The 27,348-nt window shown below is 39.5% G+C and overlaps 1 protein-coding gene across 4 annotated transcripts in view; it reads right to left on the bottom strand.

Moving 5' to 3' along the window:
- Positions 1-27,348, bottom strand: part of cacna1da (calcium channel, voltage-dependent, L type, alpha 1D subunit, a) — an 87,312-nt gene that overhangs the window by 46,695 nt on the left and 13,269 nt on the right. For all 4 annotated transcript variants that reach the window (XM_028447007.1, XM_028447008.1, XM_028447009.1 and 1 more), the window contains exons 4-10: positions 18,078-18,217; positions 15,354-15,526; positions 12,252-12,404; positions 8,826-9,019; positions 8,342-8,445; positions 4,559-4,728; positions 193-267 (exon numbers count right to left, since the gene is read on the bottom strand). In XM_028447007.1, the coding sequence (XP_028302808.1) occupies positions 193-267; positions 4,559-4,728; positions 8,342-8,445; positions 8,826-9,019; positions 12,252-12,404; positions 15,354-15,526; positions 18,078-18,217 (1,009 nt within the window). The remainder of the gene's footprint in view (positions 1-192; positions 268-4,558; positions 4,729-8,341; positions 8,446-8,825; positions 9,020-12,251; positions 12,405-15,353; positions 15,527-18,077; positions 18,218-27,348) is intronic.

Below are 27,348 nucleotides of genomic sequence, written 5' to 3'. Positions count from 1 at the left end.
ATACAGTTTTAATATCCAATCAAGTCTTAGCATACCACTCAAGTTCACAAACACACACACACACGCACGCACGCACGCACACGCACACACACACACACACACACACACACACACCACACACACACACACACACACACACACACAATCACACACAGAGGATAGAGAACACTGGAGGGAAACCAGGGGATTTACCATGAGTGTCGGACGACTGGCTGAACCACCCAAACCTTCCTTTCTTCTTCTCAGTAAGGTCAGCCAGAGTCACCCCTTCATGAGTAATGCATGCAAGCCCATGCATTCAGACACAACGGGACAGCAGCAGGACATGGAGGGCGAGAATGGACTGCTATCAAAATGGGTCAGAGCATACAAGCACCACAGGACAACAATAGTTTTTTCTAAAAATATAAATACAGGAGCAACATTGCTGCGCACACTGAGGAGAGCTGTTAGTCACAGGAGGCATCTGTGACGCAGCCCACTGCCGGTGTGTAGCACAATGCAAAATAATAGATTTGCACGAGAACAAGTTGTTTGGGGATCATTTACTTAAGACAAACATTAAAAGCCATGAAAATACTGATTAAAAGCCATATGGATGGTTATCAACCTCTAAAGTAACATTTCACAGAGATCATTAACAATGTAAAGTTAAAAAAAAAATGTAGCAAGTAAAACTGTGATGATAAAAGTTTTGCTGGATGACAATACAACTGGTAGAGGTAACAGTATGCACACAGAGCATTAATAATATGCTGACATATGCAAAATTCAACAAGGCACATGTGGTGAAGCAGCTGCAGGTTCATGAAAAGAGGATATGGATTCAGATTTTTTTTTTCTCCTTCTCAAGTCCCATTTGGTACTGACCACCTGCTCTACTACCACTAAAAGTGGACACTAGTTAAAGCACTTAGCTTCAAAAACATTTGTTAAGTTTCTCCTCATATTATTTACAGGCAGTCTTGCTGTTTATTTTTTTCTTCACATCATTTAGCCCTAATTTAAAGCTCTAGCAATGTGTCCACATAAAAAACTGTTTGTGGATAAAAACATGACGCAGTACAAAAAACCTCACACAGTAAATAAATTATACCAAATATTAAAAATGTCCAAAAAAATTGTGATCGATAATAAATGAACTAATAATCGACTCAAATCATCCGACCACTGTACGAGCGATCTCACTTATGAATGTAGGCAGCCGATGTATGCATGCATGCTATGGTGACGTCACATATTAACTTTTGTTTAAGGACATGGTGAATGAAAAACCTACACAACATTAGGAGTTTTTTCTAAACAACAATCAAAATATTATATTATTAATCTTAAAAATACCATCGCTGCGCATATAAGACTGTTAAAATATACAGAACATCATACATTGTGTAAAATCACTTGATAAACAGAACAATAGATAGAGCAGCATCAAACCAGACCAGAGAAATAATGATATTTTTATGGGAAAAAAAGAACAAATTTAAAATTATTGTGCCACAACAACTGAACTACAATATCCAAGCAAAAAGTAACTCCAGTATCTCCAGGAATCAATACTTGAATTTGTGGCCAATATCTCTAAAATGTACGGACTTTGAAAGTTTTTTGTGGGTCTGTGGTGGGTATAATAAATAATAAAAATAATTGCAGGGTTTTAAATATAAAAAGGTCAGTTTTTAAAATGTAATTTGTGAACTTAATGATATACTGTATATGTGGGGATTTACACAATATATAATATACACAATCTGATGTTTAAAAACCTGGATAATCGATAAATGGGCATGCCTTCTTTGCTAACCACTATGTGTATGTCCTGCATCTTATTTTGGTGTCTTTGTTCTCCTGCTAATGTTTCTTTTATGTTTTTTGTGTATAGCTACACTGAGCGGATAAAATGACAATAAAAACATATTAACTGTAACATTTTCACTCTCTTTTCTGCATATTATCTATATCTAATACTTTGTGTTAGAATGTGAACATGAATATGTTTTGTCCATACATGCTTTTCTCTATGCTCATTCAAGGTATACATGATCTTTAAGTATAAATAATAGAAATACATACTGTAGCGTTAAGACACTTCCAATGAGTGCTGTATTAGTGACCTTGAACTGACAGTTTGTGTTTGATTAACAAACCGGGTTTATTTCTACCTCAATTAGCAATTTCCTCTTTTCCAATTTTTGTTTTTATGATTAAAATTTACAAAAAAAAAAAAGTGTGCGTTTGGGCGGGGGTGGGGGGCTCTTGATTTGAAGCTTCTTTTTCTAATTACCACCCTATCTATTTGTGCCAGGGGGATGTGAATATAATTGACCATTATCTGGGGCAATGAGTAAAATGGAACAGTTAACACTAAATAGGGCCACAAGAAAAAGCTTCTGCCTCTTTGACAGAAATGATTCATTTTTGTTGTGATTAATGTTGGGCGTATTATATTCTGTTAAATCTTTAAGTTATTTCATAACCCCGGTTCTATGAGTAATACAATGTTTCACAATGGCACTTTTTATCAATCCGCCAAGCCCTGATTGGCTGGTAGAACCTGTCCTATAAGAGGGAGGGCAGTTGTGCAGTACCTCATTCATATAAGCACCTCTTCTCACTCATTCGAGTAAGAAAGGTAGTCTGGTGAGACATCTCACTCATATTTTTCATAGAACTGGGGTTCTGTAAATAACCTAAATTTCTATTTCATAATATTTTGTGAGATGTCTCACTAAGGGATATGGCAGCTCCCGTATTGCAGACATGCTTATCAAGTGAATACCACCTCACAGGGCAGAGTCTGTACACATCAGGACAGTAGAATTGCCCGTGCCACACAAGGGGCGGAAACGTCCAGCATGTAAAAGCAGACAAACGTGAGGGGCGAGGTCCAACTCGCCGCCGCACAAATGTCCTGAACAGACAAGGCCCAGGACGTGGCGAGACCTCAAGTTGAGTGCTTAGTAACAGGCTTCCCCTTGTGGGAACCAGCCCAGGAGACAAACAGCTGATCGCTACTCCTGAAGCTTCTCGTCATGTCCATGTATGTGCGTACTAGACACAACAAATGAGGCCACATCTAGTAAGGCAGGAAAGGCCAATAGGTCAATGGGAGATGAAGAGCTTACCACCTTCGGCACAAAGGCTGGGTTGGGCTTCAAAATCATCCTCCAGAGCGACAGGAAATTCAAGGTCCGCCAGTAGCTCAGAGCCATGCCATGACGTACAGGGCTGAGCCCATGTGAAGCTGGAATTCCCTCATGTGAAGGCGACCAAGCCGGATGACGAGGTTGAGGCCGAAGCCATCAACCCGAGTAATCAAAGACATAATCTGAACTGAACAGATTTGCCCGGACGAAACAGCGCGAGGCACGCCGAAAGGCGTGCCGTCAAAGACACTGAGCGCAGGGACAGTACCAGGAAGACTGCTTCCTGTGTAGGGGACAATATGCTCTTTTCCGCGTTTATCATGAATCCCAGATCGAACAGGTGATGCAAAAGAATGCTCGAGTGTGTTCTGGCCTCTGATTCCGATTGCGCCAAAAGTAGCCAATCATCCAGATAGATGGCCAAGGGAATGCCCTGCCTCCTCAGCGGGGCTATTGCGGCTTTCATGCATCGCATGAACACCCTCGGGCTCAGTGAGAGGCCGAAGGGGAGAACACGGTACTCGTAGCATATCCCCCGAAAAGCAAACATCAGGTACTTCCTATGAGGGGGATATATTGGAACGTGAAAATACACACCCTTCAGGTCAACAGACGTGAACCAATCGCCCTGTCGCACCAGGCGCAGAAGGTGCGTAAGCATCCTGAACCTGTATTTCCTGAGAAACCTGTTCAGAGCCAAATCCAGGATAGGGTGAATGTCTGTCCCCCCTCGTTTGGGGACCAGAAAATACCTGAAGTAAAACCCGCTCTCGGACAGCGCGGGGGGGACAATCAAAACTGCTGCTCTGCTCAGCAGAGAGCCGATCTCCTCCTGTAACACAAAGGCAGAGTTTCCCTTGGCATGGAGGGAACGTGTGCTGGAACAACAGCTTTGGAGGAGAGCCGACAGCCGCAGCTGGGGCTCTGAGGTTCACTTACCTTTGAACGAAGCAGCACTTAACCGAGCAGAGCAAGGCAAGCAGACTTCTTTGTCAACCCGGTGTGATCTTTTAGCAAGCTCACTTCTATCAGTGTCCGTCGACTGGAAACCGAAGATCCGCATGTGGACAGTTAAGCTGATTGAACGTCAAACGAGAGAAGAGGTGTTTGAATGAGGAACTGTACATCCGCCCTCTCTCTAATAGAGGGTGGGAATGTCCCTGGCGGACGGACACGTTCTACCAGCTATCAGGGCTTGGCGGATTGAAAAAAGTGCTGAGGGCTGAAGAAAGTGTGCATCCCATAGTGAGACATCTCACGAAATATTGTGAAATAGAACACAGGTTCAAAAATGGATAAAACTCCCCCATGCAAATAAAACACAAGCTGCTATTTTCCCTATAGCGGGTGATTACATCACTGAATGACTCTACTATCGTTTAAAGACTGGGGGAGGATGAGAACGCGCTTACGGTTGCGTTTGCACTCCTCGTCGGCCTCGTCTTCGTTTTCAGGGTCGATGTCTTCAGCCTGAGTGATCCAGTCCAGGTAACCCTTTAGATCCTCTTCCAGCTGCTGCTTCTCACGAAGCTTCTGGAAGTCCCCACGGGCTTTGGCCTTTTCCCTCTCCTTGGAAAACTCTCTGCAAGTGAGAGAAAGCGGAGGTAGGACCGAAAATAAGTGTGCACACACACATACACAAACACGCACACACACACACACACACACACACACACACACGCACACACACACGCACACACACACACACACACACACAGGGGGTATGCTACGAAGCAAGATTACCTCTTATCGCGCTAACTTCTGGGATTTAATCAGTGTGTGCTGAACTACAAAGCTGGCTTACGGAACTAAATCACCATGGTAATTTAGGCTGAACGACTAACCTGGTCGGGACTAGGTTTTTGTTCTGGCTAGGATCTTAGCGAGTGCTAAAGCTCCGCCTCCAGACCAATCAGATCTCTTAGAAAACAACTTGCCCATTGTTAGAAGATCCTGGTTGGTGCACATCTGACAGCTGTGTTTAGGAAAGAAGGATTAAAAATGCAATCCTTTCATTTACAGATCCTTAAATAAAGATATAGATTTATATCTGATGGACTGATCTGTAGTCAGCTGATGAAACCTGTGTCTCGATCCATATGCAAGGACGGGTGAAGTCCTATTAATTAGATAAATCATTCATTCATACATGAGCCTGATCGCATCAGCAGGAACATTCTACAGTGATACAATGTTCTCTTGTGTGTGTGTTTGAATAGGTCTACTTTAATATAAAAACATGTGTTCTGTTATAAAGGGAAACTGATCGCGCTGTCCGTTTATCATCCAATGGATTAATATCGTGAATTATCTCACACTTTCATGCATTAACAGTGTAAGCAGCTTCCTGCCTGTTCTTTCATTCCTGCCTTTTTTTGTAACAACAGTGTTGTTGTTAGTCTGAATTATGGATTTTAATTATTCATCATTTTAAACTTAAGCAAACACCTAACCTAGTCAGGACCAGGTTATGAAGTAGATCAGATATGAGTGAGTATAAAAGCTCCGCCTCCTTGTGCGTGCTGCACTAACAGTGTTGCTCTTCGCTGTCATCATGGATTTAAAATCATGATGACAAGAAGATAAGCTGTTCCTCCATTGTAAAGATGCTCGTTCTGCCAGTTTTCTTCATTGTAATGATTGGTCAGATGCTGCAATCTCCACCCCTTTTTGTGTTGTTGTACAGCTTTTCTCTCAAAGGGAATATTTGGTTAGGTGAAGCCCACAAACAAAGATTAATCCAGGATATAATTATCTAGCTTCGTAGCATAGGCCCACAGTGACTACAAAAAACAGAAACGAATCAAATATGGTTGGTTTTCACAACAAACAAAACAGAGAAAGAATGACACAAATTTAACTGCTATTACTAATCGCACAACTAATGGAGACCCAATTTATAAACAAGAAGATAATATACACAATGCTGTTAACACAACCAGTAGTTGGTGAATACCTGTACAAAGTATACCCTGCCCTTCCTTATCTAATCATTTGTACGACATGAACCTGAATTTCAAAACATTACAAAGGATCTTGGAAAGATAGGGTTCCTATAATCCCTTTAACAGGGAATGCCTAAATGGGCAAAATATCAGGTATACATCAAACAAATGGCTTAAATTCATAGCTACTGTTGATCTGGATCAAGGCTGTCAAAGTACTTCTTGCGGGCCAAATTGTGTCCACCAGAATGACGATTTTGTGAGTAAAAATGACATGGGAAACACTTAGTGTAAGGAGAAACTCAATGTTTTACACCTTAGAAACTATAACTGATTAATATACACTCAGTTATTGACATTCAACATTTTCCTCTAAAGTCTGTGGGTTTATCACATATCAAAGACATACTGTAAAGATACTCTACTCTATAAAACGGGTCTAACATCAGAACTTCAGCTGACTGATAAATATTAATGGCATATAAAAAACATAATGAGGCACGGTTACACTCAATTTCAAAAGCATTAGTATTTTGTGTGTTTCTTTTTTAAAGTCTTGCCACTGAAAGGAGATGTACACCTCTATGGGAGGCAACCTAAAGCAGTATGTTAAGCTCCAAGCAAGCACGCTAATTTTAAATAAAGCTGACACAAATGGATGGTTTCAAAATATACAACTTTGGCACACATCCAGAAATTATCAATAAAAAACTGTAATTTATAAGGGTATATAGTGGGCAAAACAGCAGGTAGAGGTATAACTTAGTACTAGGGGTGTTTATTGCCTGGCATCTGGCGATACGATTCGTATCTTGATACATAGGTCACGATGCGATACGATATATCCGGATATTAAAGTATAAGACGATTTTTACGATTTTTTTTTTTTATATACATTATATGACTTAAACAACTTATCTGTAAATGTGTACACCTTCATGAGAACATTATGTACGAAATATATTTTATTTGCATATTTTACACTCAAAACATTGGCTTTAACATGCCATGTGCCAACAACTTAAAATAATAAAAATACATACATAACATACAATCTGCCTGTGGCTTTTAAACCAACTTTGACTTTAGTGCATTATGACTTTAGTGCAACTTAACTGAGGTAAAAGCCTAGAACAACAAATAAATGCAGAAAGTTAGTTCTTTCTTTTTAGATTTTTTTTAAAAAACACAAGACTTTCCTGGTTAAATAAAAGTACAAAAAAATAAATAAATACAAAAAATAATAGCAATAATAATAATAAAAATGTTTTCATGAAAAAAAAAAAAAATTGATATGGATGCATTTAAAATTGAGACTCGCGTGACGTAATATCGCGATATATCGCCAAATCGATTTTCTTCAACACCCCTACTTAGTACAATTCAGCATGTTGGCGCCCTGATAAGAAAACTAAATGAATATAAAACTTAACTAGTATGTGCCAAAACGGTAACAACACTCAGTCATCCCAAGTCAGCAAACCAACAGAAGAGAAGAGAGACCAATCTGTACTGCAAATCAATTAACTTGATATCCCCCAATTCCAATCGCAAATTGCCAGCATAACCTTGATGAAAATGAAAAACTGTTTGGTTATTTAGGATTACCTGGCTGGTCACTATAGTACATCTAAAGCGAGTTCTATAATATCACCCTAACCCCACTCTGGAGAACTGAAAGAGCAACCTGCCAAAACGGAGCTTAGGAGTGCAATGGGAGTGAAAGGTGAGGAATAAGATTAATTCCTCTCTCAGGAGGTTGGATGGGATGAGTATGGAGCTGATAAAGAGACACAAACTTTGATGCTGCAAAGTAAATAGTTTAGAAATCTACAACAAGGCAAAACAACATATCTAAATATGATGTCTGATTTAGAAGAACATACTTTAGTTCAGATATTTGTTTGTCAAAAAAGATCTACAGCATAATCATCAACGTCGACACCCAATGTAAGGAAAAAGCTCCAGAGAACAAAGCAAAACATCAGGCTCGACACAACAGAGCAATCAGCACACCGCACACGTTGCCTCTTACCCACTCAGTACACCTAACACAAGGTTCAACACGAAAAAGGAGCCCAGTATTATTAAGCTGACAAAATAAATCCATGGCGTTTCCCATCCAATGGCGTCATTGACCTACAGGAGCCAGAAGATACACTTTAACAGAAACAGGCACTTATAAAAACAGAAACTCTGGCCTGAAACCAAGCAGGAGTTCTCTGTTTGCAAAGAGAAGAAAGTGCTTACCCGCTCAACACACCCAAAACCAGGTTAAGAACGAAAAAGGAGCCGAAGATCACAAGACTGACAAAGTACACCCATGGAAGCTCAAAGCCCATAGCATCGTTCATCTGGAGGAACAAGCGGCCAGCACAAAGAAGGAGAGGAAGAGTGGAGAGGAAGAGTTAGAAAAGAGATCAAGAAACAAATTGTTGAAGACAGAAACTTTGAGAAATGAGCAGAAAGCAAGTAAGAAGACCAGTGTCAACAGAAAAACATGCAGCGAAGAACAGTGAGAGAGGCTAGTTAGCTAGTATTTGTAGATTAGTTGTTAAGCACATTTATTCAATAGGAAAATCCTTCAAATCAGAGGTGATAAAAGCTGCCTCAAGCATTCATCACCAATTACATCATCGGATTGTCAGTCTGGTTTTATTGTCCTGTGTCTAATTGGAAAAGACATGCTTGCTGAAGGCATGTGACAGTCATGAGATATTGACAGCAGACTCACCCAGTACAGTACATCGGTCCAGCCTTCCATTGTGATGCACTGAAACACCGTCAGCATGGCAAATAAAAAGTTGTCAAAATTTGTAATTCCACCATTGGGACCTTGCCAGCCTTCTCTGCATTCTGTGCCATTCGGGCATTGGCGCCCATGCCCTGAGAACGCACATGGAGCTTGTTCGTCTTCTTGTAATACTTCTAAAGAGAGACAGTTTGAATCATTATATGTTTGGTCATTACACACACCTAAAGCAATTTAGTGCACAGCACAACAAATTAGTTTTTTTTACTTGAAGTATAGCCTTATCAATCAGACTCAGAATCAGACTCAGAATCAGAATCAGAAATGTTTAATGGCCAAGTACAGTTTTAAGGACAGTACAAGGAATTTGTCTTGGTAGATGGTGCACAAAACAAAAAAACAAAAACATAGAAAACAAGAACAAAGAACAACCCAGCAACAATAATAATAATAGTGATAAATATAACGGATGAGGGATAAATAAAGGATAGATAGAGAATAAGTATAAATAGGATAAATATAAATATATATATATATATATATACAGTGCAGCAGATGATGTCATCATGGAGGTGGTGATCGGGTGGTGGGGGGGGTTCAGTGGGTGACTGGGGGTGTGTTCATGTAGATAATGGCAGAGGGAAAGAAGCTGTTTTTGTGTTAAATGATGCATACACGTGTGGAACATGGAAATGACAATAAAGGCCTTGAACCTTGAAGAGCTCATTGAGTACAGTACTAATATGATTCTGTCTGGACAAAATAAAGCTGTAACAAAAATTGTTATAAGATTAATAAAGGGCATGATATACTAAGATCCCAAATAAAGACTGGTATATTGGGTGTGAGCTGTGTGCTCGCCTGTTACATATGATTTATTAAGATTGCCCACACAGTTAACAGGTGCAAGAGTGGTAAAGACAGTTTTCTGTAAATTGGGTCAGTTTCACCTTGCTTTGATTACTTTGCTTTCTTTTTGGAAGCCAAATCTCAAATAGGATGGATGAATAGGGATGGGACGATACACTGAGTTCACGATACAATGGACAATAATGAGCTCGCAATAACAATACAGTACAAATTACTCAGAGTATGACTTTTACGAATAATCGCCTTGTCAAGAAGTCCTTTGAACGCCTCATGCTCTCCCACATCAAGGTTATCACTGACCCCTACAATGACTCCCTGTAGTTCGCCTACAGATGCAACAGGTTTATAGACAATGCTGTAAACCTGGCTCTCCACTTCATCCTCCAGCACCTGGACTCCCCAGGCTCCTTCACCAGTTAAAGTACTTCAGCTCTGCCTTTAACACAAAAAATCCCAGCTCTCCTTCAGGGCAAGTTTTTCCAGCTGAACGTGCCAGACTCCACCTGGGAAAAAAAATCCCATGTTTGTGGACAACACAACCGTCATCGGATTCATCTCTGATGGAGACGAGTCCACCTACAGGTGGGAGACAGACCAGCTGGTAGGGTTGGGCACCGAGATCCGGTTCCAAATAGGAACCGGTTCCTAACGTCCGGTTCCGCAACCGTTCGGAAGATGTTTGAATTTCTATTGTTTTTTTCGATTCCTAAATGCCCGCACTAGTTTGTTTCTGCGGTTTGTATTACTCTGCCCTGCTTGCTTCACTTCAATCACCCGTGATGAGTCGCTTCAACATAGTGGTGCTTTTTGGTCACTCCTTCACTTCCTCGCTCCAGTGACATGGTGACCAAGGAACAGTGTGTGTGTCTGCCGGTGACAGGCCGTACGTTTATAGCACTTGCAATAGACAGCGCCCGCTTTTACGGTTTAAATAATCAACTTACGGAGTTACTAAAGGATGAGTTCACCCAGAATGTAGGCTTATTTAAGTTAACCGCTTTAATTTTTCACCAGTAAATTCAAGAGGTCGTGGCTGCAGACCTATGCTGCAGCCGTCTCACTGTAGCGGGAGGGAGGGGCTGCTGCCTTGGCTCTACAGACAGTGATGGCCGGGGGAGTTATTGCTTGTAGTCGCTTAAAAAGTTCACATTTTTTAAACTTTGAGCGACTGTTGATTGATTTGTCACTAAAGGAATCAACTAAGTGAATTTATAAAAAATGCCTGTATAAAGGCTTTTTCAAATGAAAAAAATATCCTGTGAAATCTGTGACCTGTTGACCTACAAAACTCAAAGAATCGGAATCGAGAATCATTTAGAACATGGATCGAAATTGAGAATTGTTACAATCCAAACAATGCCCAACCCTAACGGCTGGTGTCCTGTTGCAGCCAGAACAACCTGGAGCTCAACACTCTAAAGACAGTAGAGATGATAGCATACTTCAGGAAGAACCCAGCCTCCCTCACCCTCTCACTCTGGGAAACTCTGCAGTGAGCTCTGTGGAGTCCTTCTACTTCCTGGGGACCTTCATCACCCAGAACCTCCAGTGGGATCTGAACATCAGGTTCCTCATCAAAAAAGCTCAGCAGAGGATGTACTACCGGCGGCAGATGAAGAAGTTCAGTCTTCCAAAAAAGATGATGGTGAACTTCTACAGCTCCATCCTCCAGTCCATCCTCTGCTCCTCCATCACCATCTGGTACAATGCAGCTATGGCCAAGGACAAGGTCAGACAGCAGCGTATCATCCACTATGCAGAGAAGGTCATTGGCTGCAATCTGCCCTCCCTCCAGGACCTGTATGGCTCTGGGACTCAGACGCGTGCAGGGAAGATTCTGGCTAGGGATGGAAATCGAAAACCAGTTCCTTCTGAGAACCGGCTCCGGGTAATCCAATTCATGGGAACCATTTGTTTGCTTGCCTGTCAATTCCGCTTATTGGTTCCTCTTACGTCACTAATACGTAAGGGTAAACTCCTCCAGGTCCTGTATATTGTTTATGCTAGCACCACACCATAGCTCCTTTTGCCAGATAGTTGGCCACCTCCTCTACCCGCAGCTGCACTGCCCTCCGTGCTGTGTTTGTAGCATCTCTGTTGCTACGCTACTCACCTCTGTGTTCTGTACACTCTCGCAAAAGTTGCTTCTTACACTTTTCTTCCGAAAACAACAAACTTCTGCAAGAACACACACCCCGTCGCAAGTAATCAAACATGTGAGACGGACTGGTACTGATCGTTGTCTTTAGTTTGCTCTGTACTTGGCGAATAATAATAATTCTGATTCTGATTCTGATATAGGAAACAAAAAAAGCACTAGCATTCTGGTGGGTGGATTATAATTTTTTTTTAAATTTTGATCTGGCAACCCAATCCCCCTTTGCGATACCCCACAAAAATAATCAGAAACAAAGGTTTTAATTAGAGATAAAAAATCAAATGTTATTTTAGTGCTGGAAATATATAATATAACATGTTTTCACCTAAAAAGATATGAACAAAACAGATATTATTCTGCATTTATAGCAAAGTACTTACCAGTGCCAGGTAGATAGCAGGTTGCATGCATTTTACCGATGAAAAGCTCCAGGCCAATAATAGCATAGATGATAATAACAAACAGGACCAGGAGGGCAATGTGTAGGAGAGGTACCATGGCTTTAATGATGGAGTTCAACACCACTTGTAAACCTGAGAGTTGAAGAAAACAAGAAGAGATATTCATACACAATCCTTGCCAGTACAAAAAAACATCCAAGATTCTAGCATGCAATAGCTGCTATTGAAGGGGTTAGGAAGGTAAAGATCTGAAAGAAAAAGGAAACTTGAATTTTTGCATTTCCTGAAGAACCTGCAAGTGAGGATGCAGGTGCTGGCATTACCATTAACCTAGCATTAGCCTAGCATTAGCATTGGCCTAGCGTTAGCATTACCCTAACATTCGCATTAGCCTAGCATTAGCCTAATGTTAGCATTAACCTAGCATTAGCATTAGCCTAGTGTTACCAATACCCTTAGCCCAGCATTAGCATTAGCATTAACATTAGCCTAGCTTTAGCAATAGCCTAACATTGACATTAACCTAGCATTAGCATTTGCCTAGCATTCGCACTGACCTATTATTAGTGTTCACCTAGAAATAGCAATAACCAAGCAATAGCTTATTATTAGCAATTGAGTTGAAAAAAGTTGAAATTGGTTGAAAAAGTTGAAATCTGTTGAATAACTTGAAAAAAGTTGAAATTGGTTGAAATGGCCTATGTAAGAAGATGCAACTCTATTTAAGGAACACATGGATATAAAGTTTATGAAGATGTAGAGTAAAATAAGCCACACCCAATCGCGATTAACTTCAAGATATGGCCTCAGGAACGGTCCATATCCACCAAATTTGGTAAAAATTGGTCTTGCCATTTAAGAGATATGAATTTCCCATATTTGCATTGCCTCCTAGAGGCTAACATTATTCACATTTGGCTCATACCCCCACAGTCACATGTAGGGATGTAACGATTCACTAAACTCCCAATACGATTCGATTCACGATACTGGGTTCACGATACGATTCTCTCATGATTTATTTCACAAAAAGGGACCGTAGAAAAATGATGACTGAAAAATATTCTTTTATTTTTTTGGGGGGAAAAAAACTATAAAAAAAACTATGCTGTTTTCCTTTTATTTTTGATAAACTAATCAAAACAATGCAATTTAAAAATAAATCTTGAATGAAATAAATAAAGGAATATACAAATGAAGAAGAAGCCTATTAATTTAAATTCTGGTTCTATAGTAAACAATGCAAAACTGCATAATAGTTATTTTTCTTTTAAAAAGTGCAACTGAAAATGTATTTTGTGCCTTAACAATTGGACTTAAAAAAAAAAAAACAGTCATTTCAATGTATTTACGTCAAAAATTTGTTTGGACCAGCAGATGGCGCTGGCAACCCAGTGGTCGGTTGGCATGCAGATATCTTGCAGTGAAGAAGAGATGCTATGCTAGCAGACAGAGCTAATAGAAAAACGTGACTTTTACAGATATTCACGTAATATTACAGATATTTTTTGGTGCCAAATGGGTAAGGAATCATTTATGAACATGTTTAAAAGTAGAAGGCGGCCAGAAAGAAAGTATTAGCAGATTCCGCCTGCCGCCAATACTTCTGGATAGTTAAAAAAAGTACTGCGATTCAATTTTCACAGTATCGATGTGAATTGTGATACCTATGAATCGATTTTTAACTGCCTTACGATTAATCGTTACATCCCTAGTCACATGCCAACCAAGGATCTCAGATTTGGTGTTGTCAGCTTTTATTTTGACCAAGATATGCAACAGTTCGTTTTTATAGCTAGCAGAAAACTTTACTCGTTAATACTCGCATATTTTGACCGAACAAAATTATTTCTCTTTTTTTCTTTCTTTTTCAACTTTAGGTTCAACTGAAGACTCTATGTGCCAAGATTCATGCTGATTGGACAAAACCCCAAGGAGGGGTTTTCCAGTTTTTGCGAATTTGCGCCAACACAATTATCGCCAGAAATGGGTGTGGCCCAGCCCAGGTGATTCAGTGCTCTTCAGGGAATCTGTGGATATGAGGTTTTTGAATGTGCAACACACAGCGTGGGAGTTATAGGCCAAACCTTGGTTATAGCTCCATCAAGGTATTGATACCCTGAAGCCACACACTAAATTTATTTATCCTATCTTAAACAGTTTCTGAAAAAAGCTGTCCCCTTTAACTCAGAGGGATGGACACACGAACGGACGGACAGACGGAGCTCAAACCTATATCCCCCTTTTCCACTTCGTTCACTTCGTGGCGGGGAATAATAAACACATGGTTGAGATACCTGGTACTGGACTGAGAGTAAAATTAAAAGGTTCAAGAAAAAGAAAAAAGATTCAATGAAACAAAAGAAGATAATAAAGGGGGAGATTGTATCATTTAAATTGCTGTGAGCTATATATTGAGAAAAGTGGGGGTGCCTGAAGTTCATTGTATATATGGGTAGGAAGCAAATAATGAAATTTCTCGGCCACCAGGTCTCAATGATCCAGTGAACCTGATCTTGTGATATTTGTTATTTTTTTTATTTATCTACTTGTTTATTTTTTCATTGTTTTTATTATTATTATTTTTTTTTGGAGAATGGCATTTTTTGTTTGTTTGTGTGTGTGTGTGTGTGTGTGTGTTTGTGTGTGTATGTGTGTATATGTGTATATGTATTTATACATGTCCACGTGTTTGCATGTATATACTGCGCTAATTTTGATTTATGCTCCAAAACCTCAATAGCAAATAGTTTAAATATTTTTAAATTATAAGAGTAGGTACACGCATATTACACTCATATTGAAATGCAGTAGATAGCAAAGCTATGAGAACAGCACTTGTGTTTCTTTAGAATTGTAATAGTTCAGCAATGTAATTACTTTGCTGACTTCTTTGGTAGAAATGTCCTGGTTTGCACCATGTACAGTAAGTACCGTAACTTTCAGCACTTACTCTGTATTGCACCTGTGTAATTTGCGCATGCACCTTCCCATCTGGGCTGGTTGTGTGTAACACTTTGCCTTAAATCCTTGGATCAAACAAAGAGGCAACATAAGGAGAATCTTGCTGCTCGTACTTACTGGGTACTCCTGAGACCAGTCGTAAGGGTCGCAGCACACGGAAGGCTCGAAGGGCTTTAACGTCAAATCCACCAGGTTTACCTCCATGCCCATGCGCTGACGGATGGCTACTTGGTCCGTCACTCTCTACCTTATCCTCTTTGGTCAAAAGCTCCAAGACAACACTGAAAAGTCTATTGGGGAATAAACAAATCAAAACCAGTGTTACAAAATCGCATGTGTGCCTTGATCTCAACTGAACTGAATAACTCTTAAAGTAAAGCACAGAAGTGTTTTTGTTTGTTTCTTTTTTGCTCAAGAATAACTGAAAATGGCTCTGTGACAAACTTTTGCGTCGCAACCCATGAGTTGAAAATATAAATTGATACTTAACAGAGCTGCAAAGTTGTTATCGAAATAACTCTACAGAGAGGGAGTTTTCTTAGTATCTTTGCTCATGTCGACATTTAGTTTGTAATCATTTATGCATCTCTACAATTCAAACAAAGGCTGAAATAACCACAGCTCTATTTCAACAATATTTGACTAAAATCATCCTCATGTGGCTCACATTGAAACAATGTTTCTCATTGTGGAGAAAAACCTCTTCAGTCAAGTGCTACAAATACATTAACACATGTGTTAGTAATGGATGGCACAGAGTGTATTTTCTAACTATTCAAGGTTGGGCTACAACAAGGTTTAATGTCTCGAAGCCCCGGGTGGTGCCTCATTGGTATTCATAGGTAGTTCAGTCATTCAGGGTAGGCTAGAGCAGTTACCTATCCTTTGAAATAGCAGAACTATTTTTTTTTGTTATTTTTTACAGTTTTTCCAGCTGAGTGTCATGTTTTGTGGTTATTATAAGTTGCATGTTCAAATCATTGTGTGGCACGACTGTTTTACATTGTTTTGGTGTTGAATTTAAAGGTAATTACTTTAATACCTTGAAACAATCTTTTTCTGTTGAGGTTTTGCTTAGGATTATATTTTATTCTAGCCCCTGGTTTATTTTGTGGTCAGTATTTAGGTGTACTCACACCGACAATCCAGGCTGTGCTGCGCAACACGCACACTCCCCTCAGCCTAGCACGGTCCCCTCCAACGCATACTGTACATCATCACGTCTGTATACAACATATGCATGCTTTATTTGTATATTTGACTTGTTTTTGTAAATCAATTTTAAGACTAATAAGCACTGAAAAATGTCCGGATTCATTGTAGACGGATGCTTGCACAGTGTTTACATAATCACTGTGTGTTTGCATGTGCACCAACAAGCATGCCAACTGGGCCATTCTCTACCAGATCTCTTACAACCTGTCCATGCTCAAGCACAGCACACTATAGATGATAAACGTGCCTGGCAAGGCCTGGATTGCCAGTGTGAAAGCATTGGTGTTTCTACCCTCTCCTGTATTGATATGGATTAGTTACTTCTTGTGTTATGACCCTCGACTAGGTTTTCTCACAATGCATTACGTGGGGGATTGTCTTCTGTCAAACTTCTCATGTTGCCTGTGTCAAAAGATTTGTTTCTTGAGTTTTCGCATTGACTGTTCTCATTTCATGAACTTTGTTCATTTTCCCTTTTTCTTTTTGTTCTTTGTTTATTTTTCCTAGACTTCATTTGAGAATATGAGTTTTTTTTTTATTTTTTTAAATGGACATTATTTTGATTCTTATTCTTGTCTCCTCCTCATGCCTGAGCATTTGGGTCCTCTACACTCCAACATCTCACCCACCTGACATTGAGAGCTTGGCTTCATTATGTGACCATTTTTTCTTGTATACAATTTTGTGATTGATTCACTATTCCTGACACCTAAATAGAATCTTATTTTTACTTGACAATGTGACTATTTAAAAGGGTTAAAGTTCTTCTCTGCTTTGTTTTGAAAAGAAAAATGTTCCAGAAATGGTACTCAATCAGGTAAAAACAAAACATTCATATAAATAATTTGTTGCATAATTTGACTATCCTGAAGTAAAGGCTGAGGAAGGGAGGTTATAAAGTTTGGCAGGCAGAATTATTTTTGTGACATTTCAGTGAGCTAACAGCAACAGTCACTCTTCATAGAGAGGCCAGCAGTCTTTGCATCGGGCGAGATGGCAGATCAAGTCTGCATGCAGCAGAGAGACACAGATCTGACCCAGCTGCCCACTGGACTGTGTGTATTAAAGGAGAGAGCGAGAGGGAGGAAGACTGAGGAGCAGATATGAGGGTGAAGACAACAATAGATTGTTGCTAGAGAATGAGGGCATGGTGGTGTACAGAGGTATACAGCAGCAACTAAATGAAACATGGGAACATTGTGGGGGGGGGGGGGGCAATCGGAAGTAGTAGGAATTTGCTGCAATGACAAAGCAGAGCATGATGGGAGAGTGTGAGCTAAAGACAGTCAGAGTGTTGGCGCAGAGATGAAGTATGGTGAGATGGTGACTCACTCCAGTAGTGGTAAAGCTCTGATTTATTCTCTCTGTCTTTTCTGGGTCATCTGCAGTGGGTGTATGAGGGTCTTTATCAACACATGGCCACATGGAGCGCAGGCTTTAGCAACTACTACATTAAATTCTTCTATTAAAAGGAAGGCATTAAATGTGATTTTTTTTCCTTAAACTACTAACAACATAGAGGAAAAAATCACTTATTGTTCTGTCTTCATTTATTGACTCATCACTGTAAAGGAGAGTTAGTGGATGCCAGGCAGTAAACAGTATATTCATCACTTATGGACTTACCCAATAACAACAATGACAAAATCCAGCATGTTCCAGCCGTTTCTCACATAAGCGTTCTGGTGCATCACCAAACCATAGGCTATAATCTTCAGGAAGGTCTCAATAGTGAAAATAATAAGAAAGGCATACTCAACAGTTTCCTGTGTAGAAACACAATAAAAGAGAGACAGGATCGAAAAGTTTTAGCTACATTAGGTACAGTACCTCCAAAAAGAGATGCCAAAATGGATGACCTTTGGAGCATCCAATTTGGCCCACAGGAGAAACTAAAAATGACAGAGAAAACATGAATCCTTATGTAAATTAAACTCAACAGGGCCTCAGTTTTCCCGGTGCTTATATCGAATAATTGCAGTCATTTTTAAGAATACTTAAAATTCTTACAAAATCTGTCAATTTTCCTCAAAATATTACATAATATTTGCCTTAGTTAAATAGAAATTGGTGACAAAATCCACAAAATTTAAAGTGAAGATTCTGTTGGGACTGATATCTATCACTTATTGCTTCAATATTGTCATTTTCTTTTATAGTTTTTCATTTTATGTATACATAGAAGTGCTAACTAGGGCCCAATAATATGTAAAATTACTTGTTTTCCGCATAAAATCTGTTGCCCTCTTGACATCAAACTCCTCCATATTTGGCCCCTGAACTCAAATGAGTTTGACACCCCTGATGGTACAAGAAGAGGAATTATTGAAGAAAATAATGTAAAAAAAAAAATAAATAATAATAATAGTTTTTTACATTTATCACAGTTTGTTTTCTACACTGTTTCCAAACTTTCTTAAAATCCTTGTCTAAACCATCTCCATCTAGACATTCTCAAAAATACATTACAGGACAAAAACCACTGACAAGGTGTTCATTTTCGAGATTTTGAAAAGAGACTTTAGGGTTTAATTCAGTGCTAATCAACACAAAAAACATCCTGTTTGGTGTGAAAATGATAAAATCCCGAGGGCTGTGATGAGAGTGAATGTTGAGTATTAATCAAAGCGTAGGTTTAAAAAAGGGAAAGTGAGCTTTGACAGGGTTTGCAGTGATTATAATATTTGATAAACTCAGCGTGCTGCGTTTCACAGGTAAGGTTTCAAAGGCAGTTTGAGTACATGAACGAGTCATTAGGTTGACATCGATTGAGAGTGAAGCTGACAGCAGAGGCACACAGACCCAGCTGTAGGTGTGACGCTCATTTTAGGCGAATGAGATGTGTGGGAAACTCAGGGTGAACATATCAAAGATGACTCAGCCTGCTCAGCACAGTTCTGGGACCTTCCCTGAGGTGGCCGACCGCAGACAGGCGAGTCATTTATCCTGCGCACGCACCCACAATCAAAATCTCTTGTTTCTCTATTAAAACATTATTTAATACTTGAAAAGACAGGAGTTTATCTTCATAAATGGCCATTACAATGGTGGCAACACATGCATTCTTCATAATAAACACAACAGACTGTTCAGCCTGAGGCAGTCTAATCTCCTGCTCTGTGTTCTCTGCAGATACAGCAAAAGAATGATGGCTGTGGGCTGCAGGGCTAGTTTTTCAACAGTTTACTGCAAATTGTGAGAAGCACTTAGCCTAGAATAAGACATACAGGCCTTTTTGTTACTCAAGTTAAAGGTTGAGTTAAGCTTACAGCTGCCATTACCATGAAAGACCATGTCTAGGCCGCAGGGAGCCCGTAGAAAAGGATGATTCATCAGAGCACGAAAGGACAGTGACAGAGAGATGAGTGAATATATTTAAAGGACCTTTACAGACCAGAATAACATTGAACTGCAGCAGGTTTTTCTTTTTAGAGTGTCTTGAATAAGATTAAACACACCAATATTATTTGACATGACGAAGACAATCTACGACACCTGAGTTTGTGTATTTCAAAAAAACTTGTAAATAACCTGCAAAGAAACATCTCTCAAAATGTGAGACGACTAGAGAGAAAAGTAGTTTAACACAGCTTTATGCAAACTGTGCAACAGTTTCCTGGAATATAATCAATCTCACAGAGTCTTTCCCTGAATCACCTCCAACCAATCCTCTCAGCCTGCTAACACACCTGCACATGACACTATCTTACATTTATTGAATTACAATTTTCATCCATTCTGGCATTTCAGGGGGAAAGTAAAAACGGTACAAACTAATTTGTGCCTGAAGCCATCTCGCATAAAGCGGACAGTTGACACCTTTAAATGAATGATAATAATTAAAAAATATGCAAAACAGCCCCCACTATTGAGTTGCATTTCTAGTAAATCACATTGTGTGTGCTAAAAATCTGTATATCTTATGCCTAGATTTCAAATTCATTTGAGGCAAACACACAGAACAGATGTTTGTATTATTTTGCCCATTTGAAAGACGCAATAGTCATTGCTCAGGGTTAGTAAATCCACCGCAACATGAGAAATTTGCACGTCTTAACACTCGCAAAAAGCTCGTTGGTCAATCAGGTTATGTGATCATTCATGTCTTTTCCGTAATAGTTACATGAAGCTTGAGAAAAATGAATAAATGGTTTAGTCCAATGGTAACTTGATTTTTAAATGTATGGAACAGCCTAGTTTGGCTGGAATTGGACTATCCATAGCTCTATTAACACACCCAGATAATGTGATTGAAAACGAAGCTAATAGTGCATGTCTGCATGCTGGCATGATTAGAATTAGACACACTGTCTGTACGGGTACCACTTTTTCTGCTGCAACAGTAGAAGACGAAGATTAATGGCAGGTGAGAAGCAGAATACGCACTTTTGAACTAATGAGAATACCAGTTTCATGCTGCAACAGCAAAAAGAGCTGAACATCTTATAATGCATATAAAAAACACATAAAATAAGATATTCATCCAATGTAATCTTCCCCTTAAAGGATACGACACCATCTATGCAGGCAGTGCCCAATAGAACTTGTCAGGAGTTTTTTCTCTTGCCTGTGATGAGAAGTTTCTAACTAACTTGTGAGCATAGCCTGATACTGTAGCTGTGTGCATGTAAACACACTCAGTTTTCTCTCCTTACTCCAAATACTTATTGTTCCTGTGTGTTTGTTGTAACGATATAAAAATGTAGCATTTTGAGCATCTTAAGACATCAGAGCATATTGAGTATAGATACAATGAGGGTTGGGGTCAACTGCATTTTTCAATTACCCATGTTTGATTACAATTCATTTTAAATTACCGTGACCAGAATTTTTTCCAATTACAATTAAATTACAATTATTTTGAATCCTCAGAAAGTCAATTACAATTTTGTTCTCAATTAAAGGAGCATAGGGCAAGATTTAAAAATCTCCATAGTGACATCACGGTGGTTAGTGTAACGGCAGTCATCAGCCCAGCTAACACGGGAGTGCGCATCAACTGTTTGTTTATCACTGGAGCACAGCTGATAGAGGATGGATACCCGACCATACCCTGATGGCACCCGACGGGTCGGGTTCGGAGTGGACAGATATTTAGAACTGGTGTTCGGGTTCGGTCACATCGTGTCGTTAGCGCTGCAGAATTCTTCCTTTCCTGCTGCAGCCACAGCTGATCCGTGGTGGCTGTAGAATGGCGCAGAGGACAATTATAAAAGAATACACCATTGAAACATTTGTTTTACTGGAACATGGATTTATCGTTGATACATGGATTATGTAAATACATCCGATGGGTCTCTTGCGTGCACTGTTTTGTTTTCATTTCACTTTCAACCCTGAGCTGATCTGATGTTGACATTAATAGTTGTTTGTTCATAAACCTGGTGTTTACCAATAAAACAAACGTACATAGAAAAAAAAGAGTTTTTCACTGTTGGGTCGAACTAGGACGAGAAAATACGGCCCGATTCGCCCTCCAACTGTAACACGGTTATTAACTGTATTTACTCTTCGTTCATTGACTGTTTACTGCAAAACCTGTTCACATGCCTCTGCATACGTCTGTGGAACCAAACAGAGTGGTTTAGTCCACTGTGCTTGTCTTCATGCCATTTTTACCTCATTCTTTATTTCAGGGTTATTTGGACGGCTATCCAAGCAGTCGTGAACGCGCGCCAGCGTCATTTGACATCACCATCAGCGTCATTTTACTCCCTGTTCGCAAAACTGTGCGGGAAATTCAGACTCCGAAAATAGATACAAAATGTATCACACTATCTATTCAAGGCAATAGGTAGAAATATGTGTCAACTCATTCTCTTTGGTTTAGAGCGCTTCATCATAGCATTAAAAAAACTTAAAATGAATGTTTATTTTTCCTGAAATCCTGCCCTATGCTCCTTTAAAGTTCAAAACCAATTAATCACTATTACTAAGCCTGAAATAAATAACCTAGCAAAAGCTATACCCCTCGATTTAATTTTTTTTAAATGGTAAAATGTGGGAAAGCTTAATATGAAACATTTTAATATTTGTTAACTACATACAGTATGTGTAGATTAGATAATTGACAACTTTTATAGAATTTTCATGGCAATTACAAATACAAAGTCAATTATCTAAACTTAATGACAATTTAATTATGATTACGCAGGGCTCGAGACTGTGACCAAAATGGTTGCATATGAGAGTAAATTTTCAGTGTGTGCGAGTGCATATGGTTGACCTTATTTTGGACGGAGCGGCTGAAAGCTCCATCACGTCCCTGTGTATTCAGTGGTTAATTGATGCTGAGATTTCCCATGGCTGAGAAGGCATCGTGGTTACGTGCAGCTTTCTCTGCCAATGTGTGTCTTTGTTTACAACATCTTCTGAGTGTTGATTGGCTGGGAGGCTGGGGAAAGGGAGGGCATTAGCAGGGAAAAGAATGAACAATTCTGTTACCACAGTAGTGTGGGTGTGTTCTTTGTGTGTTTGATTGTTTATTTTTGGCATGTTACTATGACCTCCATTAAAGCCAGTAAAACTGTGATAACGGCCCGAGCCACGTCATTACAATACCTTTTGGGCTGCGGTGAGTCTGTGTGTGCTAAACCAACAAAAACACTATTCTGGAAGAAAACAGAGATTTTAATTGTGTGGGGACAGATTCATTTAACCACCAATGTGCAGGTTAAATATGAATGCTTTATGTGTGGCAAGAAATTAGCAATTAGCATGTATTGACCACATGATCATGTGTTATCAAATTCATGTTACTTTTTGTAGCCTTTCAAATACATTAACTAAAATCTTCTTTATATAATATTGTGTTCATGTAAACTGAGATGCGTAAGAATTTGAAGATGTAAGATACTGTTTTATTTCTTGATGTCTATTAATTTTATTTTAAACTGTTTTTAAGTTTCCATTTACATGATCAATTTAAATCAAATCAAACTAAATCAAACATTATTCTATATAATTTTAACTTTATATAATTTAATGCACTGTATTGTCTTCATTGAGAAGGTATTTTTTTGGCTCCAGGAGGACTTTAATCCAGATGAGATGAGGCAAAATAGTTCCTTGTAGAGTAAAGGTTGCAGACCCCTGACCAGGGGAAGAGGGTTAGGAGACCCCACTATCAGAGCTGGACCCTCTGAATTGAATTCCATGGGGTGAAGCAATGCAGATGCTAAGTTAGTTATGCTACTGTTAAGTTAATTCAAGTATAGCATTTCTGCAAAATAAAAAAAAACAGAATACATGTAACCTGTTGTTATGCTTTGCTGTTATTTAAAAAAAAAATTGTTACGTCTTATTTCAAAATTATATAAAATAAATGACCTGTTATTTCAGCCACTGCTTGTTGCAGAAAAACTTAATATTGTCACTAAAACGTTAAAACATTTTGCAAATATCTCAAGTCATTGTCAATCTTAACTTCAGACAAAACTACAGTATGCCAGTTAAGTCAACTATTCAATGCAATTATAATTGACCCCAACCCTGGATGCAATTAATACCAATGTTTTTCTTTGACCACCAGCAGTTCATAGTCTGATAAATATATTAAATAAATGTGAGAAGTCGTAGTTTAATTGATCTTAATTATTTACTGCTGAGCTTTACCTTGTTTAATCCAATTTCAAAAGCATGGAATCAGCTGCTCACTTTACTCACTGCTATTCTCAAAGCTCTACATTAAAGCACGATACATTAGGCATTTAAACACACGCATATATGTTCATGTCCTAAAAGGCAATCTAAATAGCAAATCCAAGTGGAGGTGGATGCCACGATATCCCCCCAGAGCTGCAACCCCCAAGCAGTCGCTCGTGCAAACAGCTCTTCATCCAAAGCTCATTTTACCATATGACAAAGGAAGCTGATTACTGAACCATGCTGTTCCCCTACACAAGGCAGCGCATGACAGACAGTCACCCAATCAACAGATGAGACCTTGCTCATGCACCACCATTGAATTATCTTTAGGATCAATGAAACACAACTATACAACACACAACTACACAAACATCTTTCATTGCTTTGTTTTCCTCCAGACCGACAGTAGAATACATGTTGTTTGTGCATGAAATATCAACATTTATGTCATTATTCTGACATTTCAATGTGTATTACCTATTATATATTAATACTTAATAATCATAATAATTTTTTAAAATTAATTTAACACTAAATGTAATTGATGAAATGTGTGTCGTAGATATGGGATAGTATAATATCAATATTATGTAGATGTATTGAAGATTCATGTGTTGTATGTACCACGTATGTTTAATGTGCATGGATAAAATGTATATATAAAACTTGTGCAGAATATATATTGAATGTATATTGTAAAAATAGTAATATAAGTTAAAACATTTTTTTGTGTGTGATATTATCTAGAGAACCTTGTTTTGTTAAGTTGTGATGGCGTAGGTTTGCTTCAACCGACACCCTTTCGGCTGAATAATTAGACATAATAATTCAGTGCTGTTTGTTCTGTTTCGTTTTTCTGAAGACTGCCGAAATAAAATTAAACGAAAAAATCAATGATATTTTAAAAATAACATTTTGTTACACCTAACAATAAAAAAAAATGTTTTAAAATTGAAGATAGTCTCATCTTTACCAACATTTTCTCTTCAAAGTGGCTGTTTAAATCATTAACTACATGCCCGCAGCATGTCAGCAAATTCTCCATTAGACTGATCTGTTTGATTAAATTTCATGTCCACCTCATTGTAGCTATGGGCCTGTGTGCGTGCATGAACATCTGAGCATGAAGCGGCAAGCCTGCAGTCACATGAGTCAGACTGACATCATGCATGTTTGATATCTGTGTGTGACCAGAATGCTCAGGAGCCAAGCAAACACAACAAACTGCAAGCCTAGATACCAATGTTGATGCAAAACATATTCAGTAGGTCACACACATACGCACACACGCATGCATGCACACACACATTTTGTTTATTTGTCCTTACAAAGAAATAGAAAATAAATTACTGGACAAGAAGATTAGCTATTTAACTGCATTAGAAAGAGTCAAAATGGTCTTGTCTCATCGTCTGTACCTCTGTACCTTGTACAGGAGTTTCTGGAGCCTATGCCAGCAGACATTGGGAACAAGCAGGCAAAGTAAACCACTCTGGCATATGATGCCAGTCTAACGCAGGGTTAAAATAGACAACAGGTTGTTCTTTTGGAAACCACGATTTCTGCAGAGGTAAGAAATCAAGATGTTTAACATGTTAAACAATGGATATGTCACGTGTCCATTTGCTATCTAGAAATGTCTATTTCTATTGCAATTTGTCTGTTATATCTCTTTAACGGGGTCTGCTTCATCCAAACCCTTTACACTTATAGTTGTGCATCATTCTGACTGCACATGAACATTTGCAGAGTATCCAAAAATGCCTGATTTCCCATTATACGCTTTCCATCTCTGTTATTTCTTTTTTTGTCTCACACACACACACACACACACACACACACACACACACACACACACACACACACACACACACACACACGCGCACACACACACACACACACACACACACACACACACACACACACACACACACACACACACACACACACACAGCGAGAGAGAGCGAGAGAGAGAAAGAGAGAGAGAGCTTAGAGAATGTCAGCCACAAATGAGCGGTTACGTTAAGTGACTAAACACACACTTCTATAATCAACTCCATGGGGGTCCACAGCCCAGACACTTACACATAAGTACACACACACACACACACACACACACACACACACACACACACACACACACACACACACACACACAATCCCTCGTACACATTGACTCAGTTGCCACACATTACACTTCAGTGCAACATAACACAGAAAAAACAGTGACATATGAACCTCAGGGTGTTCTCCAACACCACATGTCTGCGTGTCATCTGCTCTGACAGCCTGTAGACATGATACAGGGGATGGAGCAATAAAGGAACTCTTTGATTGTGGCTACAATTAGGGACAAGATGTGATCACTTCATCCAATCAGACAATAGCTCTGTAAACCCATTCCCAAGCCCGAAGCTGTTCAAAAAGTGCATCCCCTCCACATGGAGCTCTCAGCGGCCCTGAACGTACTACCAGGGGTGAGATTTATGGCCATGGTTTTATTGGTCGCTACACAGACAGTTGTGGGGAAAGTTTGAGGGGAGAAAGTAGTCCAATAAAGAGGCAGTCAGAACTTGTGGGAGTATAGCTCCTCTGTAACACACATTCAAAAAAAGCAGTTTTAATGAAAATTGGTAACTACAGACCGTTACTCACTTCACTAGTAAACTGATTTACTTTCCTGATTACTTTCCAGTTACTTTATTGTCCTGATTACATTTTGTCCATTTTGTGATTCAGAATGGACCATAGATAGATCCATTTTCACTGCCTGCTCTGATATAACTTGCTTCTCCTACATGTTCACTTCACCCCACTCCCAGCTGGTCTGGCTCACTCAGAAAATGCACCACACACCAATACCCAACCCTTGGGGGGCTGGATGGTGGGGCTGGGGGTGGAGGGGGCAGCCACCTGTGTTACTATGTAGTGGCATGGGGGCGGCCCTCCCACCTCTAGTTGCCCTACTAATCCCTCCAATTTTAATCGCATCTCAACATGTCACCCCCCGGAGGGTGTATCATCATTTACACCCTCCGGCCTATTACACCACATACACATAAATCCACAGAGGCTGGAGGGGGAGCACCGCTCCCCTCCATCCCCCTTCTTTTAATTACACCCCATACATTCACCAAACACACACATTCACACAGGGGATCGGGAAGTGCCTCTCCATTGGGGAATGGAGAGGCACCATAACAGGGTGGTGGGTTGGTACACATATTTGGGCCTCTCCGGTGGGGGCCTG

Source organism: Gouania willdenowi, chromosome 5 (genome assembly GCF_900634775.1).
Source record: "Gouania willdenowi chromosome 5, fGouWil2.1, whole genome shotgun sequence".
NCBI lineage: Eukaryota > Metazoa > Chordata > Actinopteri > Blenniiformes > Gobiesocidae > Gouania > Gouania willdenowi.
The sequence above is the reverse complement of the archived record's forward strand: the minus strand, read 5'-3'. Positions and strand labels throughout refer to the sequence as shown.